This window comes from Achroia grisella, unplaced genomic scaffold (genome assembly GCF_030625045.1).
Source record: "Achroia grisella isolate CSIRO2021 unplaced genomic scaffold, CSIRO_AGI_Agris_v1 utg20876, whole genome shotgun sequence".
Classification (NCBI taxonomy): Eukaryota; Metazoa; Arthropoda; class Insecta; order Lepidoptera; family Pyralidae; genus Achroia; species Achroia grisella.
Window position 1 is genome coordinate 24,618 of NW_026712709.1, and position 24,764 is coordinate 49,381.

General features: G+C 54.6%; 1 protein-coding gene across 1 annotated transcript; it reads right to left on the reverse strand.

Moving 5' to 3' along the window:
- Positions 1-8,242: 8,242 nt before the first annotated feature.
- On the reverse strand, positions 8,243-10,489 carry LOC131842121 (uncharacterized). The gene has a single exon (XM_059190638.1). The coding sequence runs from the start codon at positions 10,487-10,489 to the stop codon at positions 8,243-8,245; it is 2,247 nt and encodes a 748-aa protein (XP_059046621.1).
- Between the last annotated feature and the right edge of the window lie 14,275 nt (positions 10,490-24,764).

Sequence of the window (24,764 nt, forward strand, 5' to 3'; positions counted from 1 at the left end):
CCGACCTCTGCCTCAGAGCACCCGACGCCATTCGGATGGTGTCGATGGCGCGGTTAATCTCGCCTACGATAGTGCCCTTCAGGTTGCTGGACTTTTTCACAGCAGCAAGGACCTGAAGGGCACTGTCTTCAACTTTGGCGCCCAGCTCGTCGGCGCCCAGCGTGGCGTTCTCCTCCGACTCTCTGCGGGCGCGCGAGACGGACCTGGACGAATCGGCTTCAGAGGCCGAAACCCCTGTCCCCGATCGTGCCGCAGACTTGGCCGCTCGCGCTCCCCTCTTAGCCGTTGGAGGGCCCCGGGCCCTACTCCTTCGAGCCGCAGACGACAACTGCACTTCGTCGTCGTCGGAGTCCAACGCCTCCTGACCCCTCTCGGCGATCCGCCTCTTCCGATGTTTCTTTGGGGGCGAGGTACTCCCTCTCGCCTCCCCAAGGTTGTCGTCAGATCTTAATGACATTGAGGACCCGGTGCACTCCGAGTCCATATCTGCCACATGCAGTTCGAGGGCCTCGAGATAATTTACGGCCCCGTACCTCCTTATCAGCTCCCTCTGATATCGTTCTTCATCGCTGCCCGTGTCCCCCCCAGAGTACGTGGGACGGCCCACCCCCGGCGAACCCGGTGCGGTGGGGGAGGATTCTCCGGTCGCGGAGCGACCGGTACCTCCCTGGGGTAATTTACTCTTTCGTTCAGCCATGACATGTTGTTGTTCCTTTTTACGGGTGTGGTCCCGAACTCCTGCCACCAACGACGAAGAAAGAAAAAGAAAAATAACCAAAAAGACAGCAAAGACAAAAGACAGAAAAAGACAGACAAACAACCAAAGACAAATAAAAACCCAAATAAATTAAAACAAATAAAAAGAAGACAAAACAAACCAAAACAAAAGAAGAAGAAACAAAACCAAAACCAAAAACGAAGAGAAAAGTTGAGGGGGTTCGCCGGCTCCGGCAGCCTCGACTTTGTCGAGGCATGGGAAACCGCGAACACGCCCAACCTGCCGGGCTACTGGCCGACATAGTAGCCGTATCCCGAAGGAACGACTACTATCCCGCCCGGGGCGTACCAGAACCAAACCATTGCTCGGCCACCGTTCCCCGCGGACGTATCCACGAGGATGGGGAAGCCTCCCAATGGCAGGCCCATACTAGGAGGTTGCCCGACCCACGCCCCAACCTAACCTTTTTTTTTTTTTTTTTTTTTTTAACGAGGGGAAAGGTTTCAATACCGAAACGTCCGCCTTTATGAAGGGGAGCGGACGAATACTGTGGGACTGGACGAATCCGACCCACCAAAACCCCTCGGTGTTCCTCCATGAACCACGAAAGACGCCTTCGTGCGGGTTCGCATTTGCATTCAACCGCACTCCGGCCGCGGGTCTCCAGTGAAGGAGCCGCCGAAGTTGGGCGCGGGGACCACTCCACGCCCACACTCCACGGATCACTCGCCTCCTGGGAACTTCGGATGCCCCTACATCCTCCGCTCCGAGTGTCCAAGTTGGGGCTTCGGGTGAAAATACACCTTCCGCCCCCCACGCAAAGGCCGCGATCGCCGCTGCGTTGCGCTAGAAGCGCACCGCAGCCGCGACCGCGTATAGCGTCTTCCCGCCGAACGGAAGCGGTCCTGAAGGCACCGCTCCGCCCGGTGTCCCGACGGGTCGGGGCGACACACGCATACTTACCTTCGGCGACGTACTCCCTGCGCCGTCAGCAGTCTGCCCACCAAGCCGCACCAAGGCGCAGCCCGGGGATGTCCTCCGCAGATAGGACTCCCGATCTTAACATGTTAAAATCGGGAGCTGCCTACTCGTGAATACTTACTCCAGATTCGCGATGCGCCTCCGGGACCGTATCCTCCGTAAGCACTACCGCGCCACACGGTTAAACCGTAGGCGCCGGTAGTGTTGCCTCCTCGAGTGTTGCCCAGCGTCCGAAGACGCCTAGCAACGATCCTCCCGCTGTCTTCTCACGCCGCGTCGACTCCGTCGTCTGCGGGCGCTCCTCGCCCGGACGACGTCCTCCTCGTCGACAGCCGCGCCGACCGCCAGAGGTTTTTTATAGAGGTTGTCTCCTCGCAGCCCCGAGCGAACCCAGGGCCCCCGTTCTCACACTGGGCGGACGACCAGTGTCATCACACCCAGTGCAAGTTTACGGTATGAAGATACACTCGCAGTCTTCGCCAGAGACAACTCCGTCGTCTACGGGCACTCCTGCCCGCAACTCCGTCCTCCTCATGACTCTGACTCCGACCGCGAGAGGTTTTTTATAGAGGTTGTCTCCTCGCAGCCCCGAGCGAACCCAGGGCCCCCGCTCCCACACTGGGTGGACGACCTCCTGTCATCACACCCAGTGCAAGTTTACGGTATGAAGGTACACTCGCAGTCTTGGCCAGAGATAACTCCGTCGTCTACGGGCACTCCTGCCCGCAACTCCGTCCTCCTCATCAACTCTGACGCCGACCGCGAGCGGTTTTTTATAGAGGTTGGCTCCTCGCAGCCCCGGGCGAACCCAGGGCCCCCGCTCTCACACTAGGTGGACGACCTCCTGTCATCAACACCCAGTGCAAGTTTGCGGTGTGAGTCAGTCCGGCTATGCGCAAAGCACCACCGGACCCGACCCGAATGCTTCGCTCACGGCCTGGACGGGTCCCGGTTGGGGTCAGGACCCATTGTCCTAGCCGCTCGCGTCGCCCTCTCGCCGAAATCGGCCTAGGTGGCACGCCACCATAATTGGACGGGCGCCGTTAAACAGCGCCCACCCCCTACTCGCCGGGCTACTGGCCGACATAGTAGCAGTATCCCGAAGGAACGTCTACTATCCCGCCCGGGGCGTACCAGAACCAAACCATTGCTCGGCCACCGTTCCCCGCGGACGTATCCACGAGGATGGGGAAGCCTCCCAATGGCAGGCCCATACTAGGAGGTTGCCCGACCACACGCCCCGTCTCCTATTCAACCTTTTTTTTTTTTTTTTTTCATCAGGAAAATCCGTCATGGAGACCCGCCGGCCCGGGGGAAGCCCGCGGGTACTGTGAGACTCCTACTCACTAAAAACTCCAAGATGTCCCTCATCCAACGCCATGTGCCGGAGTCGCGGGATCAGATTATAGTCGACCGCAACTCCGACGGCGGTGGCCCACCTAGTAGCGGGCCCCATCTCTGCGGGTTCCCTACCGGAACCCACCACTTCCCCCTTCTTCCCTGGGGAAGGCGCGCGGGGACATGCGCGCGACTTCTTCGGGCCTAGTTCGGTGGAGTGGGACCGCCCCCGCGGTCGTCACCCCGGCCCGGTAGCGATCTAGGGGCAACTTGCGCCGCCCCTGCCTCCTCGATCGCTAGGAGGGAGTTGATGTCCATCCCCTCCTCTGCACCACTCCTACGGCCTGGGACCTGTGAGGCGGGCCGTTTCCCTCCTTTGCTTCTGGGCGGGGTGCACTTCTTGCTCCCCACCCAGTGGTCCGCCGGACGGCATTCCGTCGACGCGCAGAGTGCGCATCTTGGGGTCGCGGCACACCCGGCGACTTTATGTCCGGCTTCCCCGCATCGGTAGCATAGACCGCTGCGGTCTTCTTCCTGCGTGCACTGACTTCTAGGGTGCCCACTCTGTAGGCACCGGAAGCACCGCAGCGGTCTTTGCCGCAGCAGCTCCACCTTTGCGGACACCCAGCCAAGCCGGATATGCCCCTCAGTGGTGACCTTTTTCACGGCCCCCACCGGGCCGCGGACCCAGAAAGACCCCAAGGCTTTAGGGCTGCTCCTCCTTATTTCGCCGACCCTTACCTCCTCGGCATTGCACTCTCCATCATGCGCAACGGCGGCGGCGATGTCCTCCGGCGTCAAAGAGTCGTCCAGGCCCATGACCCGCATTTCCGCGGTCTTTGAAGGCCTGGAGACCGTGGCCACATCTTCCGGGATTAGGGCCCGGAGTTTGGACGCAAGCGCATCGGCCTTCTCGGCGTTGGAAGTGCCGGAGACTTCAAGTATCCGCCCCCCGGTAATCGCGGGTCGAAGCCGCAAGCCGTCTATTCCGAGGGGGCGGAGATCTATTTTGTCCTTGGCCTCGCGTAGGATGTTGGCGTAAGTGACGCCCTCTTTTTCAGCCGGTTCCCCGATGGTTATGACCACCGCCGCAGAGCGGGGCAGCCGTAACTTTGCAGGGAGCGGCGGACTCATCTTCTTTTTGGGCGTCTCCTTAGCCTTCTTTGCCGCCTGAGTGGCGGTGGCCGTCTCCTGATTTTGGGGGACCGTAGTCATCTTCCCCCGACTTCCCCTCACCACCTTAGCCCATGACGAGCTGCCGGCGGTGGGTTGTGTGGCTGGAATAGCCGGGGATTCCACTGCTGGGGGTTGTCCCTGGGGCGCAGTTTTGCTCGCCCTCTTGGTCTTGGCCTTGGACCCGCCTTTTTGGCCTGGGGGGTCAGAACCCCGACCTCCTACTTCTGGGGCAGGCTGGGAGGCCACCGCGTCTTGGGGCTGCTCCAAGATTGGTGCCGCTGGTGCGGTTTGTACTGCACTGGGAAGGGGGATTTTTCAATCTTTCCCGGACTTCCTCCATGAATTGGGTCATCATTTTCCCCACAATTGTGCGGACAGTGCTGCCGACGTCCCTCATAATTTGGGCCCTAAGAGTGCCCAGCTCCTCGTTTTGGGGTGCTTCCGCCTTCTTCGCCGGCCCGGCCGCTTTTGCGGTGCGGAGCTTGGCTACCTCCTTGCGGAGTTCGCCTACTTCCTGTTGGAGCCGGAGGTTCCGGACCATCAGGGACGTGACTGAACTCGGGACAGAGTCACTCTCCAGGGTGCTCATTACTCTATTAATCCCGGTCAGCCCTTCCTTCATTGTCTTAACGAAGGTCCCCTTCAGGTTTCCGGACCTCCGGATGGCGTCTTCTATGACCGCCGTATGGTCGAGAACCGACAGGCGAACCCTGCGGATGATCTCTGCAGCCTCCTCAGTCCGCGCAACCTGTCCACCGTCGAAGAATTCGTAGCGGAAGGCTTCCAGCTCTTTTCTTTTTTGCGCCGACACCCGTGACTTGGGGCCGGCGGCCTTCTTTCTCTCCTCCTTAAGTGGGCGGTTTTCCGCCGCCGATGTCTCATCCGAGTAGGCCTCCGAGAGACGCCTTTTGCGCCCTGGTGGCAATGTCTCGTCCAGGTCCATATCAGACAGGCCTGTGCACGAGCTCGCCCGCGAAGAACCGCAGTCGATCCCGCGAACAGACCTGGATCTTGTCCTTCTGGCCCAGTGTTCCAGGTCCGAGATTTGTTCCCGGCTGGGGCCAGCCTCTTCAAAGTCAGTCCGGTCACTCCTAGTCAACACAACCGCGCACTCCTTCAAAGTAACTCCGTCCTTCTCGGACTCCCTTCGCACACCGTCCTTCGCGGACACCATCGTCGCTACGTCCTTCTCGGACACCTCGTCATTGGTTTTTTTGTTCATTTCCATCTTGTTCCCACGAGTAGTGGAGAAAGTTGCACAGTAGGCAGAGCTCCTATACCTATCTGCGGCCTCATACGACTGAGTGCGGCTAGTTCTCAGAAGGTGGTGCCCTCGCGGCCGAAGTTACTCCTCCGACCCGGACGCCCCGGGGAACACGCTAGCCGAAATGAAATTCCAGCAGCGTGCTCCACAAGACGACCTGTCCCTCGCCGGGCACCGAGCTTAAACAAGAGGTTTTTTATAGAGGTTGACTCCTCGCGGCCCCGGGCGGTTAAGCCAAGAGCCCCCGCTCCTACACTGGGCCGATAGACGTGATCACCGACACCCAGTGCAGGTTTACGGTTTGAAGCCAGTTGCACCGAAGTGCTGTCCGGCTGCGCAGTTAAGCACCCACCGGACCTGACTTGTCAGTAGGCAAAGACGAAAAAGAAGAGAAGAAAACAGAGTTACAGAAAAGAGACGAAGAAAGAAAAGACAAAGCCGAAAACAGAAAAGACAAAAGAGGTGCCTACTCCTACTCGCCGGACTATCGGCCGACATAGTAGCCGTATCCCGAAGGAACGACTACTATCCCGCCCGGGGCGTACCAGAACCAAACCATTGCTCGGCCACCGTTCCCCACGGACGTATCCACGAGGATGGGGAAGCCTCCCAATGGCAGGCCCATACTAGGAGGTTGCCCGACACACGCCCCAACCTAACCTAACCTTTTTTTTTTTTTTTTTTTTTAACGAGGGGAAAGGTTTCAATACCGAAACGTCCGCCTTTATGAAGGGGAGCGGACGAATACTGTGGGACTGGACGAATCCGACCCACCAAAACCCCTCGGTGTTCCTCCATGAACCACGAAAGACGCCTTCGTGCGGGTTCGCATTTGCATTCAACCGCACTCCGGCCGCGGGTCTCCAGTGAAGGAGCCGCCGAAGTTGGGCGCGGGGACCACTCCACGCCCACACTCCACGGATCACTCGCCTCCTGGGAACTTCGGATGCCCCTACATCCTCCGCTCCGAGTGTCCAAGTTGGGGCTTCGGGTGAAAATACACCTTCCGCCCCCCACGCAAAGGCCGCGATCGCCGCTGCGTTGCGCTAGAAGCGCACCGCAGCCGCGACCGCGTATAGCCTTATCCCGCCGGACGGAAGCGGTCCTGAAGGCACCGCTCCGCCCGGTGCCCCGACGGGTCGGGGCGACACACGCATACTTACCTTCGGCGACGTACTCCCTGCGCCGTCAGCAGTCTGCCCACCAAGCCGCACCAAGGCGCAGCCCGGGGATGTCCTCCGCAGATAGGACTCCCGATCTTAACATGTTAAAATCGGGAGCTGCCTACTCGTGAATACTTACCCAGATTCGCGATGCGCCTCCGGGACCGTATCCTCCGTAAGCACTACCGCGCCACACGGTTAAACCGTAGGCGCCGGTAGTGTTGCCTCCTCGAGTGTTGCCCAGCGTCCGAAGACGCCTAGCAACGATCCTCCCGCTGTCCTCGTCGACTCCGTCGTCTGCGGGCGCTCCTCGCCCGGACGACGTCCTCCTCGTCGACAGCCGCGCCGACCGCCAGAGGTTTTTTATAGAGGTTGTCTCCTCGCAGCCCCGGGCGAACCCAGGGCCCCCGTTCTCACACTGGGCGGACGACCACTGTCATCACACCCAGTGCAAGTTTACGGTATGAAGATACACTCGCAGTCTTCGCCAGAGACAACTCCGTCGTCTACGGGCACTCCTGCCCGCAACTCCGTCCTCCTCATGACTCTGACTCCGACCGCGAGAGGTTTTTTATAGAGGTTGTCTCCTCGCAGCCCCGAGCGAACCCAGGGCCCCCGCTCCCACACCGGGCGGACGACCTCCTGTCATCACACCCAGTGCAAGTTTACGGTATGAAGGTACACTCGTAGTCTTCGCCAGAGATAACTCCGTCGTCTACGGGCACTCCTGCCCGCAACTCCGTCCTCCTCATCAACTCTGACGCCGACCGCGAGCGGTTTTTTATAGAGGTTGGCTCCTCGCAGCCCCGGGCGAACCCAGGGCCCCCGCTCTCCCACTAGGTGGACGACCTCCTGTCATCAACACCCAGTGCAAGTTTGCGGTGTGAGTCAGTCCGGCTATGCGCAAAGCACCACCGGACCCGACCCGAATGCTTCGCTCACGGCCTGGACGGGTCCCGGTTGGGGTCAGGACCCATTGTCCTAGCCGCTCGCGTCGCCCTCTCGCCGAAATCGGCCTAGGTGGCACGCCACCATAATTGGACGGGCGCCGTTAAACAGCGCCCACCCCCTACTCGCCGGGCTACTGGCCGACATAGTAGCAGTATCCCGAAGGAACGTCTACTATCCCGCCCGGGGCGTACCAGAACCAAACCATTGCTCGGCCACCGTTCCCCGCGGACGTATCCACGAGGATGGGGAAGCTTCCCAATGGCAGGCCCATACTAGGAGGTTGCCCGACCACACGCCCCAACCTAACCTAACCTAACCTAACCTAACCTTTTTTTTTTTTTTTTTTTTTCACGTCAGGAAAATCCATCATGGAGAACCATTCCCTTAGGGAAGAATGGATACTGCCGGACTCCTACCTGCTAAAAACCTGACGACTGTTCCTCCTCGACATAATCGCCGTGGCCATGGGATACGCAAAGCATTCACCAAGACCACCGGCATGGTTCCCATCGAAGGGACCTCCATCTAGGCGTGCAGGGAACAGTCTCTGCACGCCACCTCCAGACCCTAATGCCTCCCCGGTGAGCTTCGGATTGCCCTAACAATCCTCCACCCTAGGGTCAAGTCTGGAGTCGATGCCCACCTGATTGCTCAGGTGTCCATCGACTCCCCCCCCCCACCTGTGGCCCGTGCCGCGGCTCGGGCCTTTGGCGGGCGACACAGGTTTGTGACGCCCACTCGATGGTCGGACTTGCGACCCGCCGCGGCACAGTACCGACAGTTCGGTGATGGTGCGGCGCACCGTGCGGCCTTGTGGCCGGGCTCGCTGCAGCGGAAGCAAATTCCGCTGCTGTCTTCCTCAGCGGTGCATCGCAGGCCCACGTGACCCGTGAGCAAGCAGCGATAGCACCGCTGCGGCCTTGGGTCCAAAGGTTGAACCCGCGCCATCACCCAACCGATCTTGAGCCGACCGGCATCGGCCAACTTCTTGGCGGCGGCCACAGGACACCGCACCCAGACTGAGCCCGTACCCTGCGGGTTGCGCCGGATTTCCCCGGTTTTCACCGAGGACTCCCGGCACCCCCCGTCCCGCATGATTGCGACCACCACGTCGGCTACCGACACCGAGTCGTCCAGGTCGACGAGCCTGAGCTCGGCCGTTTTGACAGGTCTCGAGACCCGGACGTCCTCGGGCAGGACCTCCTCTATTTTGGCAGCCAACGCGTCCGCCTTGTCGCCTGTGTCTGATCCGGGGACTTCGAGGATACGGGCCCCAGTCCTTCCCACTCTGTACCTAAGGTCGGTGATACCGAGCTGGGCCAATGAGATATTGGCCTTCGCATCGGTGAGCACCGACCTATAGGTGACGCCCCTCTCCTCGGCTCCCGGCCTTATGGTCAGAACCACAGCCGATGACCGAGGGGGGCGCGCCTTCACCTTCCGCGCGGGCTTCTTCTTCCGCTGCGATTCCTGCGTTTGGCCGCCGCGTGGCCCCTTCTTTGGTGGCGTACTGGTGGGAGCTGCCTGGCTTGCGCCAGCACCCTTACGCTTCCCGCGTCGCACAACCGTCGACCAGCCCTCCGCGTTTTCTGCCGAGGTCGACGGCTGTGGGGCGCGTCCGCCACTGGGCTCCCGCTGCGGGGCCCTGTCAGTCCTTGGACCGGATGATCCAGCAGTAGGCGCACTCCTGATCTTTGGGGGCCGTTTCCTCTTCGCCGAGATCCGCTCTTCCATCTCGGCGAAGCGGCTGTCCATCATTTCGCCTACTCGCCGGATCATCCGGTCTTCGGCGTCCTCCGTAAGGGTCCGAGGCGGCGCGCCTTCCGGCTCAGCCGTTGTGGTCCCCATTATTGCGACAGGCGGAAGCTCTACCGCAGTCTTTAACTCCTCGACCTTTTGCAGGGCTTTTTGCAGGGCAAGGCGGTCTAGAGCGTTCTGCTTCTTCAGATCCTCAAGTTTTAGGACGCTCTCCCGCGCTTGCCGCTCCCAACTCTCTCGCTCCGCTTTCAGCGAGGCCAGTTCGTCGGCCAACGCGGCGGAGGACTGTGACGCCATTTGGAGTTGGCGGAATTTCTTCCGCTCCTCCACGGATTCCTTCAGCATGGCCGCCTTGATTGCCTTCACATCCTCCAGTTCGGCATGCAGCTTGCGGACCTCCCTCCTGAGGGCGTCTTCTTCGGAAGACCCGGACCTCAATTTCAGGGTGCTAGACGCCGAGCGGATGGCGCCAATTGCCACTTTGATGTCCCTGATTATAGTCCCTTTTAGATTGCCAGACTTCCTCACGGCGACTAGCACTTGCCGGGCACCTTCCTCCACCTTATCTCCGAGTTCGTCGGAGCCGAGCATGTAATCCTGCTCGGTTACCTGGCAGACAGCAGCCGCAGTCCCGGGGGATTCAGCTTCGGACGCCGAAGCCTCGGTCTCCATCCGGGATGCTGGCGTGGCTGTTCGCGCTCCTCTCTTGGCCACATGCTGGCCCCTTGCCCGACTCGATCTGGACCCCGTCGAGGATACCTCCACCAGGTCTACCTCATCATCGTCGGAGTCCAACTCCCGACGTCTCTCGACGATCCTCCTCTTGCGGTGTTTCTTGGGAGGCGAGGTACTCCCTCTCGCCAACCCAAGGCTGTCCTCTGATCTTATTGACAGCGACGAACCTGTCCGCTCAGAGTCCATCTGTGTCTCTATATCAAGAGCCTCGAGAACCTCCAGCTCTTCCAGGATCTCGACTCTTCTCGTCATGATGTTCCTCAACTCTTCAGCGCTGGTCGTGTCCCCCCCAGAAGACGTGGGACGGCCCACCCCCGGCAAATCCGGTGCGGTGGAGGAGGATTCTCCGGTCGCTGAACGACCGGTACCTCCCTGGGGTAATTTCTTCTTGCGATCAGCCATCATTGTTGTTTATTCCTTTTTACGGGTGTGGTCCCGAACTTCCACGACGAAACAGAAAAACGAAGAAACAAACAAAAAGACAGAAAGACCAAAAGATAGAAACAAATAGAAAACAACCAAAACAAACTAAACCAAAAACAAATTAAAACCCAAATAAAAAGAAGAACGAAACAACCAAATAAAAGAAGAAGAAACAAAACCAAAAACAAAACGAAGAGAGAAGTTGGGCGGGTTCCTGACTCCGGGATCCTCGACTTTTGTCGAGGCATAGGAATCCTAAACCCGCCCAACCTGCCGGGCTACTGGCCGACATAGTAGCAGTATCCCGAAGGAACGTCTACTATCCCGCCCGGGGCGTACCAGAACCAAACCATTGCTCGGCCACCGTTCCCCGCGGACGTATCCACGAGGATGGGGAAGCCTCCCAATGGCAGGCCCATACTAGGAGGTTGCCCGACCCACGCCCCAACCTAACCTAACCTTTTTTTTTTTTTTTTTTTTTTTAACCTAACCTAACCTTTTTTTTTTTTTTTTTTTTTTTTTTTTTTTTTTTTTTTTTTTTTTTTTTTTTTTTTTTTTTTTTTTTTTTGTCTGACCACATTTTTTGGCTTAGTGTTTTAGTGTGATTTGTTTTTCTTTCGTGTTTTTTCTTTTCTTTCTTTTTCCTTTTATTAATTAGTTAGGTTAAGTTTGTACATATATAGTTAGGTTAGGTTAGGTTAGGTTAGGTTGGGGCGTGGGTCGGGCAACCTCCTAGTATGGGCCTGCCATTGGGAGGCTTCCCCATCCTCGTGGATACGTCCGCGGGGAACGGTGGCCGAGCAATGGTTTGGTTCTGGTACGCCCCGGGCGGGATAGTAGTCGTTCCTTCGGGATACTGCTACTATGTCGGCCAGTAGCCCGGCGGGTTGGGCGTGTTCGCGGTTCCCATGCCTCGACAAAGTCGAGGCTGCCGGAGCCGGCGAACCCCCCCAACTTTTCTTCGTTTTTATTTTTGGTTCGTTTCTTCTTTTGTTTTCGGTTTGTTTCGTCTTCTTTTTGTTTTATTTCAATTATTTTGTTGTTTATTTGTTTTTGGTTATTCTCTGTCTGTTTCTATCTTTTGTCTTTCTGTCTTTTGGTTTATCTTTCTCTTTCCTTTTCGTCGTCGTTGGCGGGAGTTCGGGACCACACCCGTAAAAAGGAACACAATGAAATGGCTGATCGCAAAAAGGAATTACCCCAGGGAGGTACCGGTCGTTCAGCGACCGGAGAATCCTCCTCCACCGCACCGGATTTGCCGGGGGTGGGCTGTCCCACGTCTTCTGGGGGGGACACGACCAGCATTCAAGAGCAGTATAGGGAGATGATGACGAGACGTGTTGAGGCCTACGAAGAACTAGAGGCGCTCAAGGCGATAGAGATGGAGGCACAACTGGACTCCGAGCGGACTGGATCCTCGCTGTCTATAAGGTCCGAAGACAGCCTTGGGCTGGCGAGAGGGAGTACCTCGCCGCCCAAGAAACACAGGAAAAGGCGAATTGTGGAGAAGCGTCGGGAGCTAGACTCCGACGATGACGACGAGGTCGACCTGGTCGAGGTTTCCTCGGCTGGGTCTAGAACTGGTCGAGTCAGAGGAGGAATGCGAACGGCCACACCCGGATCGCGTATGGAGACAGAGGTTTCAGCATCCGAAGCCGAAGCCGAGTCCTCCGGGTCTGGGGCTCTTGCAGCCATAAGAGCGACCGAGGATGACCACATGCTGGGTTCCGACGAGCTAGGGACCGAAGTTGGGAATAGTGCCCGTCAGGTACTCGAAGCAGTGAAGAAATCGAGGAACCTGAAGGGCACTATTGTCAGGGAGATAAAGAGCGCAGTCTATGCGATCTGTTCGGCGGCGGACGTTCTAACAGGCGAGATCGGGCCCCAACTCCGAAGAGGACTCCCTCAGGAGAGAGGTCCAAAAACTGCGCGCAGAGCTCCACACCGTACAGGAGATGAAGAGGGCCATGTTAAAAGAGGCCGTGGAGGAGCGGAAGAAATTCCGGGAGCTACGCATGGCGTCGCAATCTTCTGCCGCGCTGGCTGATGAGCTGGCAGCCCTAAAGGCAGAGAGAGAGGGGTGGGAACGGCAAACGCGGGAGAGCGTTCAGAAGCTGGAGGAGTTGAAGCAACTGAACGCTCTAGACCGACGCGCCCTTCAGAAGGCCCTGCAGGAGGTGGAGAGGCTGAAGACTGCGGCTGAGCTCCCCGCAGTCGTAGTTGGCGGAACGGCGGCTGCTGCGCCGGAAGGTACCCCGCCCCGGGTCCTAAGGGAGGATGCCGAAGACCGGATCATCCGGCGAGTAGGCGAAATGATGGAGAGCCGCTTCGCCGCGATGGAAGAGCGGATCTCGGCGAAGGGGAGACGGCCTCCAAAGGTCAGAAGTGTGCCTACTGCCGGATCATCCGGTCCAGGGACTAACAGGGCCCCGCAACGGGAGCCCAGTGGCGGACGCGCCCCACAGCCGTCAACCTCGGCAACAAATGCGGAGGGCTGGTCGACGGTTGTGCGACGCGGGAAGCGGAAAGGCGCTGGCGCAAGCCAGGCAGCTCCCGCCAAAACGCAGCCTGCGAAGGGGCCACGCGGCGGCCAAACCGCAGAGGAACCGCAGAGGTCCAAGAAGAGGAGGAAGGTGAAAGCACGCCTGCTGTGCGGGCGAGCGGTTCGGCTGGGCCGAAAGGGAAAGGAAGAGGAAAGGTGTCGGCTCCTGCACCGGCTGCTATTGCACCGGCAGCTACTAGTCAGGCTGCTCCTATTGGAGTACAGGAGCCGGCGCCCGCACCCCGCACCATGACGGAGAGTTGGGTGACCGTGGTTCGTCGTGGTGCGAAGAAACCGGACAAGAATGCGGCGAAGAAACCCGCGGCGACTAAATCGCAGCCCCAAAAGGCAGCGACCGCGGGAAACAAGAGGAAGCCCAGACTGAGGCCGCCTCGCTCTGCAGCGGTAGTTTTGTCGCTGCAGCCCGGGGCTGCCGAGAAAGGCGTAACGTATGCGGCTCTACTTAGAGAAGCGAAGGAGAAGGTGTCCCTGGAGACTATAGGGATCACTGAGCTCCACTATAGGCAGGCCATCACTGGCGCGCGAATCCTGGAGTTGCCAGGCGCCGCTAGCGGTGACAAGGCGGACTCCCTCGCTGAAAAGCTCAGGGAAGTCCTGCCCGCGGAGGTGGTCCAGGTCTCCCGTCCTGTGAAGACGGCGGATCTTAGGATTGTAGGCCTGGACGACACGGCCACGCCAGCGGATGTCGTCGCTGCTGTGGCGCGTTGTGGTGGGTGCGCGGAGCAGGAAGTTAGGGCAGGGGAAGTCCGCCGATCGGGGTCTGGCAACGCGGCTGCATGGGTTCGTTGCCCAATGGTGGCCGCCAAAAAGCTTCAAGCGGAGGGCCGCTTACGAGTGGGATGGGTATCGGCGCACGTAACAGTGCTAGAGCCGAAACCCATGCGTTGTTACCGCTGCCTACTGCAAGGGCATGTGGGCACGCAGTGCAAATCGGCGGTTGACCGCAGTCAGGCCTGCTTCCGTTGCGGCGGAGAGGGCCACAAGGCTGCTGGTTGCACTGCCCCGCCGCATTGCGTTTATTGCGCAGCGGCGGGTCGTCCGGCGAGTCATGCCGTGGGCAGCGGTAAGAACTGCTCGCGAGGGAGCCGCGCACCGGCGCGGGCGGAGGAGACGGAGGCGATGGAGGCCGAGTCCGGCCCGTCGCCACCGACCCAGAGCCTCTCGGCGGCAGATGCGGGGGCGTCTGCCGTCACCTAAGGAGGGTGAGGCTGGGAGTAGGCGCGCGTGGTGTCCGCGCGCGCCACTCGAGGAGGAGGCTGCAGAGCCTGCGCTGCCGGGGTCGCGGTGGACTGCTACGTCGATCCCGTAACCCCGGCGCTAGTGGCGAGCGGAGGACACCAAGGGGTTTTAGCCGGTAGGAGTCCGGCAGTACCCCCACGCTTCCCCCGAGGCGTGCGGGTCTCCATGATGGATTTCCTGACGTGAAAAAAAAAAAAAAAAAAAAAAAAAAATATTACCTGAGGCATTGAGGCCTAAAGGCGTGGCTTTGTTGAGCCATGGCTCTTGTATCAGAGCAAGGTCCAGGTCGTTTTTGCGGAAGAGGTTTTCTATGACCGCTGTTGCTGCCATAGCATGATGTAAGTTGACCTGGACAATGTTGGCTCTGATACATTTCTTGCGTGTGGGCGTGTTAGCAGCTTCCTTTCGCCTTCCCTGTGGGACGTGGGCGTCCCTTTGGGTTGCGATTGGAAGCTGTGGCGCTCCTGCCGCGATCTTTCCGTCCCGTCTTGAAACTGGGGATCCTCGTCTGCGAGGTCCCCTTTGGCTGGGGAAAGCTGCCTCTGGCGGGTTTGGCGTTGGTGTCTACGCCCTTCGCCGCTTCGGATGGTGTGGGTATTTCTGTGGCAGATCTTCCATTACCGTCCGAAGTAGGCTGCTGTGTAGGCGTGGAGATCCCTTGACCCGGAACAGGACCTTTTTAAAGCCAAGGTTGACTTTATAGTCCTGTGTTTTGAGGAAGTCAACCGAAGGCTCGTCCAGAGATACGGTCAGGACTGTACCGTTCTCTTCAGCCTTACGGTTGAGTATTTTCCACAGTTCGGAATTTAGGCAGTCATTTTGGGACTTCAGCATTCTGAGTGCCTCATCGACCGACCTTGTCTCCGAACTGGGGATGAAGGCCGTTCCAATGGCTGGTTTGGGCATCGCTCTCTCGTCCAACACAGAGAGTTCTGCGTCGGCCCAGGGTTTTAGGGAGGGCGTTATGCTCTCCAGCCATATTTTGGTCGGCTCATTCTGGCAGGTGATTAGCAGCCAACCAGGTTTGAAACTGCAACCTACAAATCGAGGGCCCTTCCCAGCTTCCGTGATCTTGCCAACTTCCCGGAGAACTGAGGAGCGCACCATGCTCATCATTTCGTCCGTCATTGGGGCCGTGTGTCGGATCCCCACTCGGAACGATTTGAGAGCGTCCTTATAGGTTGCAGTTTCCTCCTTTGCGTTTACGTTCGTCCCTGTAGTCGTTACGCGCTGCTTGGGTGCAGGCGTTCGCAACTGGTGGGCCGTATTCGTAGAGCGCTTAGTTGAGCTACTAGTGACACTTGTTGGTGCAAACACCATTGGGCTTGAAGAGCCACCTGGTGTCGCAAGTGCCTGGTATGTGACTCTAGGTGTCTGAGGTACAGTAGGCGCTGGTGACTTTGCAGTCTCCGCTGCCTGGGTACCTTTCCCGGTGGGCGTCGGCTGCGCCACGCGAGGCGCTTTGTGCGTATGCTCCTTTGGGGACACCTCCTCTGACCGTGGGCGCTTGATGGATCTTACCTCTGAGGGCTGGTCTCGCATTGGCTTCCGGCAGAGTTCTAAGGCTTCATCAGCCTTGATGTTGGCGGCTATTAACAGTTTTAGGCGTTTCCGCGCTGCTCCTGTTAACCTCCTTCGTTTTGGTTTGGCTTTGAGTCCTTTTTGGGCGTTAGACCTAGGTCATCCGTCCCTGTAGGCTCAACAACCATCTCCAAACAATTTCCGTCGTACAGCTGTGCTTCCTCGTCGGCGTCGCGGCCCCCCCGGAGTCGGCGGTGCCGGGTGTACCGGCGGCGGGCGGCGGTGTAGCAATACTCCCTCAACGCCGCTATCTCCTCCGACCACCAGTACACCTGACGCCTAGGAGGTCGAGGGCCGGCTCGGGGCATCGCCGCGTCGCAAATGTAGCCTCACCGAACCAGCCCACCTCTACGTCGACCTCCACGCCCCTCCAGTGGAACCCAGGCCTGGACGATGGAAGCCTCCATCAGCACGTCTTTATCTAGACGTTTCAGCACCCATCTGGGGAGTTGTGGGACATTGCTCTCCCGGCGACCAGGGTGCAGAGCTTCGGGTGAGGGAGAACATCTATCCGAATATACCGATGATCGGATAGAGTCTCCACCTCATCCAATACCTGCCAGCTCCGCACCCTCTGTGCGATCGCTGGACTGCAGAGGGATACGTCGATATGCGACTCCCCCTGCTGTCTCACGCACGTGGCCGCGACCCTCGGTTCACACTACCAGGCCGGCCGCGGCCCCGTCTTCCAGGACCCTGCCTCGAGAGTCGGTGATGGGGGAGCCCCATGCCGTGGATTTTGGCATTGAAGTCCCCCATCACCAACATTGGACGGGCCGAGTATAGCTCCAGAGCGGCCCCCAGCCCGTCCATGAACTGCTCGAACTCGGCGAGAGTCCTGTTCGGAGAGAAGTATGTCCCGACAACGACGGTTTCCCCCAACTCACTCCTATGTACCCCGCTCCGCCGAATGGCGGCTCGAGCGGGGTCGCGGGGGCCCGTGCCGACAATGGCCACCAGGCCAGAGGTGTCGCCGAACCAGTGGTCACTACGTGGAACACGATATGGTTCGGCGACCACTCAACGTCAACTTGCGCCGCGCTCTGCAGAAGCAGATCCTGGGCGCGCGCGCAGTGGTTGAGATTCCCCTAAGGCGATGGATTGATAACCGGTGTCCGATCACCTCAGCCTCTCCCCGGCGGCCATTGCCGCGGGCCGACGACAGTGCGGATCCCCTCTCTCTTGGACCGGGATTGGGGGCTTTTGACCCCCACCCGGTGATCGGCTGGGCGACCCGCCGCTGCGCATACCACGCAGTGTGGAGTCGCCATGCACCCAGCCGCTTGTGGCCGGGTTCCCCCCACCGGTAGCATAAGCCACTTCGGTCTTCCTCGTGCGAGCACCTTGCCCACGTGCCCGCTCTCGAGGCACCGACGACCAGCTTCTGCCGCAGCAGTTCCGCAGCGGCGGACACCCAGCCGATCTTGATCCGGCCTGCCGTCGTGATCCGCTTGACCGCGGCTAGTGGGGCCCGCACCCAGCAGGTACCCAGGCCTGACGCACCTCGTCGAATTTCCTCCCGACCTTGACGGCGGCCGCCGCAGGTTCCCCTGCTGGGCTACGGCGGCTGCCACCTCTTCCCCCGTCAGCCCGCCAGCCTCCGCCCCCGGAGCGGGGTAACCACCACAGCCGCTGATCGCGGTGCACGCAGTTTGGACGGTGATGGCGGGGCCTGCTTGTTCTTCCTTCCCTGAGAGGCAGCCCCAGAGCTCCTCTGTGTGCTCTGGGTGCTCTGAGTCTGTCTCTCGGGGACGGTGCGGGAGCCCCGCGCACCACCGTGTTCCACCCTTCTTGCGCGCGTCCCACGCCCGACGGGCAGGCTGCTGACCGTCGGAAACCGGACGTTGGCGGGCTGACGCTTCTCCAACGTGGGAAGTCTGCCCCCAACACCCTGCAGATGGGGAGCGTCCCTAAATCCTGGTCCCCCTGCGCCAGGCAGACGCGACAGAACCTCGTACTGCCCGTCGCTTTGAAGTGGCGGGCGGTACTCGGAGCGGATAGTCGGCGCCGGGGGACTTGTCCAGAAGGGCCCGCAACTGGATGAAGCCCTTCCTCATCTGTTCCACCACCTGGGCCGAAATTAAGCGGCCGGCCGACTCCAAGATTCGCCCTGAACGCCTCGACATCACTCGGCGCAGGAACCGGGGCTGTGACGCTCACCTTCGCCGGTTCCTTTGAAGCCGAGGGGCAACTGAAGTCCGGAGCCCAGACCCTCCCCTGATGAGCAGATTAATTTGCTTGCGAAGCTCCACATTTTCTTTGCGGAGCTTCTCAAGGTCCGCCATTACCTTACTCCTTTCTGCTGCCCAAGAGAGGTCTCGTCCACGGTAACACTCGGGTCCAACCTTTCCGTCATAATTAGGATGCTTCCGAGGTCCTCCTTCAGCTTCTTTGTATCGACCCCCTTGATATTGGGGCACTTGTCAATGGTCGCGGCCGTGCACAGCTTGCTCTTTGCCTCCGCCCTGTAGACAGTGATCGCTGCCGGCTCCTTTGGGGATGGCTTGCTATCACCTCGGGCGGCGAATACCACATCATCGGTGATGGCAGGAACCGCAGCTGTTTTGCCGTGACACCGCCGGCCTCTCCATCACTGCCACTCTGAACATCGGAGGAGGTCCGGTTCGACGGAGGGTATTTTGGAGGGGAACCCCGCCACTCCAACGGAGGGCCCGACCCTCCGTATGTGGCCGTTTAGCGGCTGGAGACCCTCTGCCACGGGGCGCCCAGGGGCGTAATTTGCCCCTGACGAACCTATAAGGTCGCCCCCATGGATCCCTGTCCAGGGTCTCCAGGAGTTCTTCCCTGGCTGTCTCCTTGGCCCTGCTGATGGACAGCTGCAGACGCCCCAACCAAGGGGGCGGAAACTCTCGCCGCTTCCCCCTCGGGGAACGGGAGACAGTAAGCTTGGTGCCTTTTTTTTTTTTTTTTTTTAACGTGTGGAAAAATCTTCAAAAGACCGTCACCCCGCCGGAGGGATGGCGAGGTGGTGTGTGGGACTTGTACCCACTAAAAAACCACACGGTGTACCTAAGAGCGCCTATGCCGGAGCCAGGGGGTTCGCAAGTGCATTCTACCCCAGCTCCGACGGCGACGGCCAGCCCTGTAGATGGTGTAGGGCAGGCCCCGTTGATAGGGCGACCCATTTTGGGCTACTCAATTGTGGAAGCGTGTGGGTGGACGCACACACCTCCGGGGCTCCTGATCGGGGACCACCGCCTCCCCCGCAGTCAACAACGGCCCCAGTGGGGGATAGAGGGGCGGAGTTGGATACGCCCCTCACCTCTAGGCCTGGCTCATCTGCGGCGGAGGGAAGCGGGACGAGCCCACTCCCGTTCCTTTTCCGCCTCCTTCCGCGGGATAACTTCCTCGCAGAAGGAGCTCACCACCAGCCACGATCTCTCGCTACTTACCATCCTGCGAACTAAATTCGGCAGCGAGATCGTCCCCCACTATCTGTGTGAGGACACGGCGCTCACTCTCAAACGCTGGACATATTTCCAGCGTGTGTTGCGCCGTGTCCTCAACACCTCCGCACTCGTGGGTGAGGCCGGTCGTCGGCTCGTTACATGACACAGATAATGCCCGAAGCAAACGTGCCCGTAGCGAAGACCAGTCATGCGGTACGTCAGTGGCCATCACTTCATCCACCTTTGAGGATGGGACGGACAGCCTCGACGGTCCTCAGGCCGGCCGATGGACTGGCCAGCCTTTCTCTCCACCTGATCCTGAGGATCCGCCGAAAGTCGGACCTCCGCGCTCCAATCTCGTGGCCAGCGGGTGCCTCCCCCATGGAACGTCGCTCCGCGCGCCAGTGATACACTGACGCGTGGAGCTCCGCTACCAAGTCCCACGGAGGAGACCCCGCCAGCAGACCCGCCGCTTCTCCGGATATGGTGCGGTAGCCTCTACCCGTGGCGGAGGATCTCAGTGGCCCGTTGAGGCAGGCCATTTTTTTTCCGTACTCTAGGCCTCACCCAGATGGGGGCCTCGTACAGGGCCATGGACCGCACCACGCCGAGGTATAGGCGGCGGGAACGCCCGGCCTCGACACTTGCAGCAGCGCGGCGAGCCGGCGGCTGCCACAAGGCGAGGGACCAGGTTCCGGCGAGCGCGGAAGCTCCAACGACTGTCAAGGTCAAGCCCCAAGTATCGAATACAGGGCTTGACCCCCACCCTCTGGCCACTGACGACCAGCTGGGCATCCGGAGGTGGCGCACGCCGAGGCCCATGAAAACATAGGACCTCGGTCTTCTCCAGCGCCACCTGGAGCCCAAGCCTTCTTATACGACCGACGACCAGCGCCACGGCATGCCGTGGCAAAGCGGGTAGCCTCCTGTAGGTCCTGCCCCCGGGCAGTGACCAAGGTGTCATCCGCGTAACACACGAGGTCAGTGCCCGTTGCAGAAAGGCGCCCTGCAGGTTCCAATCATACCTGATGTTCACAGGATCAGCCCAGAACCGACCCTGTGGAAATAACGCGTTGCATTTCCCTCGGCACTACAACGTTGCTCCGCCCCGTGCATAGCACAGACCTGTCTTCGAGATAGGCCCCGATCACGTCCGGAATGTAGGGAGGCGCGCGATGCAGGCTCAGCGCCTCCCAAGGAGGCCGCAGCGGGCAGGGTGTTGAAGGCGTTCTTGTGTCTAGAGAGACCGCCAACAGCACCCCACCCTGGGACGTCGCCTCTTCCGAGAGGGGGAACGCACACGCGAGATTGCGTCGATCGTCGAGCGCCCCTCTCGGAAAAAGAAATAAATAACAATAGTAAATGGTGGTAATCGAACCCCGGGCGTGCCGGGGTACGTAAAATTTGCGAACAAATACTGCATAAAAGCACACAAACAACAATCGATGCTTTTTATAGCATAAACTCACTAATTATAATAAACCAATATAAAATTATAATAATAAATGATATAAAAGTAATTAATTATTTCGGCCAGCTGACAAAGATAGTTATAGCAAGTGTTGCCAGTTGAGGAAAAAAAGAGTAATGATCTGCGATGAGCAGATCATCGCCCCATTTAGTAAAATTCTGCTAAAAATCGTTAAATATTGCTCTGTGCTATTGGTAACATATATACATGTACTTTCGTTGCTCCATAACAAATAAATCATAAAAGTGTGTTTATAATAAAGAAAATTGAACAAAAGTTATTAAAATACATACCGCTACGAAAAATATACATAACCTCAAATATTTACAACGTTAACATCAAGAAATCTGGATATTTTTTACAACAAAACAACTGGTGAGATCTAGTTTTACCGTTTTATAATTTAAAAAAATTAGTGAAGAGAAAGTAAACAAAGCAAATAAACTACAACAATTGGTTAATTATAAATCAGCTGATTGGATAACTAATGCACAGTACAACACAAAGAATATACTACTCAAGAGAATAATGACGTCTCTCCGTATTAAAAAATTGCAACCACGACCTTACGCACTTATACTACTAGCGCCGTACCGGATTAGCACTGAATACTTTTTGAAGAAAAGCGAAATAGCGGGATATTTGAAAATTATCGTGGCGGGATATTTGAAAATTATTATAAATAATTGGCCCCTTTGGCGGGAAATTCAAAGTTTATTTTAAATCCCGCCATTATTGACTGCCGACTCAAGACGGATCCGGTGGTCTTATGGTTGCTGATAAACGTAGAAGCGCGGAATGTAAAATATTATAGCTCGGTGAAATATATTTATCAACATTCTGCCGTCACTACGTTTACCATCCATCAGAGTCCTCCTGCTGGTGGGGGTTAGATTTGTAGCAAACGTTAATTAAATTAGCAAAAATAAAAAAAAAGAGTAAATACATGAGAAATGACACATTTATTTAGATAAATATTAATAGTTCATTAAAATGATTATGCATGCTAAAAAAGCTTTCAATTCATATCATTCTATTTTATACAGTAAATAACACTGGAATAAATTTTAGTACTTTTTGAAGTAACAGACAAAATAAAGAATAATATGTTCTACAACAGGCCGCTACAGGACATATCATTTTTAATTTTGACGTTTATAACAAAATGCAATCTTTCATTTTTTTGATGATACTTTAAAGTTGCATATAAACAATGTTAAAAATATTATTTAATTTAATTTGAATGTAGTAAGATGTAGTTATTTTAATTTTTGCCAGTGCCTCAATCAGTTAACTTAGCATGCAAATTTATTATATATAGTTTTAATGTTGTGTAAAACAGAATTTTTTAATGTTAGTGTCAATAGAATAGAAAATCCTTTATTCAAATAAACTTATAGAAGTACTTTTAAATAGATACCACATTTTTTTCAATTCATCGCTCATTCGGTAAGCTGTCTCAACATACAGAATGGGAACAAGAATTAGTATACTCTTTAAATAATTTGTTGTAACATTACATTTTTAAGTTGATGTGTGAATACAAACAACCAAATAGCACTAATTCAATACTCAAATAGAGAAATGCAGCAACATACAACCAACTGGTTTAGAACTAAATAAGCACGTACAAATCAATCGTAGCGTGATTAGGGCAGACTAACTACAAGAAGCATTCGTCAAATATATAATGGACGGACGAACATTGGTTTAACATTTATTTTTGCTAGTTGATGATAATATAAAAATAAATTATAATATTATGTCTAATATAAATAATTTATCTGATCAATTTTACAGTTAATCTCTAATGAGTAGAAACATTTAGCAGTGAGATATTTAAGTAATTTTCTTAAAAAAAACAGACCTCAGTGATTTATTATTCAATTTATTATAAATATTTATACAGTATAATAACTTGTTATCATAAGCTATATTCATATCTTTTGTAACACAAGATGGTTAATAAAGAAATTATAAAATTATTTTTATATTTACAAAAAAGGAAAGCGAGGAATGTGGTGTGCACAATGATTATATAATGGGTACATATGGTTCAACACATTCCGCCATATGTGAAGACACGCATATTTTATATTAATAATTATATTAATTATACTTCTGTAAATAGTTACATAATTACAGATAGCACATTACAGTATACATATTAAAAGTAAAAATTATTATGATAAAAGTTAAAAATGATTATATATTATTGTTTATATATCAATATTATTCTTATTTTAATATGTCATTATGCTAATATATCAAATTCGTAATTCATTTTACCATTCATACCTTCAAACTCTTTTTTTATTGTATAATATTTCAAGACATTTCACGAATCAAGGCATTTTGTTCTTTGAAATGTTCTTTATAAATGAGTGAGACCTCATTTCATTTACATCTTTAAAAATTAAAACGAATGAGTTCACTTACTTAAAACATTAAATACAATTCTCATTTATTTTGTAAAATCTTCATCTTTCTTTCTAACGCTCTCTTTTTCTCATCTTCATCCATTTCTCTATTTTTAATTATAATGTACCTTTTAACACATATATAAAATATACTGTTTTGAATGTGCCGTTTATTACTTTCAAAATGATTTACACAACGGGTATTTAAAAAACTAAAAAATCAACAGAACCCAAAGATGTCATTATATTTGTTCGTATTTGTGGAGTGTGTGCATTGTTTTTCAAATAATTATTAATTACTATGGCACACTTTTTTCTACACATACTACCACATTTTTATTTATATAATTTAATGACGTGTTTGAAGTTTCATATTCCTTAAAGCTGGTAAATATGTGAATTGCTTCAATATTTTTTGTCACATAAATATTTAGGTAATCTTTACATTCATTGTGCCTCAGTTTCTTAAATATAAAGCCGCATATATATGCACAAGCTTGACCTTCAGGGGTAGCTTGGTCCATTGCTTCCACTGTATTAGCTAATAATGTTTCTACATTATCAGCTGATACAGTATGTTCAGTATATGTTTGTTAGCTCTGTTCCAAGTTCGATGTTAAAAATGGGAGCAAATTATTTGCTAAAGTAGCACTGTCATCTTCGCAATTTGTATTTTGTCCAGAGTGCCGTAAATTTGTAATTATAGCCGTTTTAATACCTGCCACAAATTGGGAAATTGTCGGATTCGTATTTGACACAATAATGATTTATTATCCAAAAACAATTCTTTTAAAGGGTCTTGATTCAGGCGACGCGGGACAAGCTCTGACTTTGGACCTGCAAATTATTCCACAACCTTTCTATGGCATTTAAAGTCTGTATCCATCCGTCTTGAGAAGGAGGAGTTGTCCTTGCTACTTTGATATTTCATTGATGATATAAATTTTTCGTGATATCTTTATAAAGGTTATGAGACCGCATTGTTAAGTTGCAAGAATATTTTTTTCCCCATGCAAATAGACTGTCCGCATTAATTGAATCAAATAAATCATCCATTTTTTTAACAAATGTTGCAGTCGCATGGGCTTTGTTTGGAAGTTCATCTGCAAAAAAATACTTTTAAAAGTGATACTGATTTCACAGTAATTTTTTTATAACAATAAAACTTATCGTTTTACTGTGAAATCAGAGGTTGAAGTAAGGTTGAAGACAGACTGGCGTAAAGTGATTAAAACAAAAACTTTTATGTAAATAGGTATTTATGTACTTCGTCTGTCTCGAAAAACCAAACATTTATTTTATTTTATTGTGTTGTAACCACTAATTTGCAGTTTTCAGGTATTATTTTTACTCATCAGACAATTGATTAGTGTTATTTTACAGTATAATTTATAATGGCCACAGTCTTTAAATATAATTGATGAGGGTGCTAAACATAGTGCATACGTGAAGCTCTCTCGGAAATTAAATTGAAGTTGTAAATTAAAACTTTATTTTTCCATAATCAGCCTCATATCTGGGCCGTTGTACGTGTACTCTCAGATACTATTAAACTACATTTAAAAATTCATTT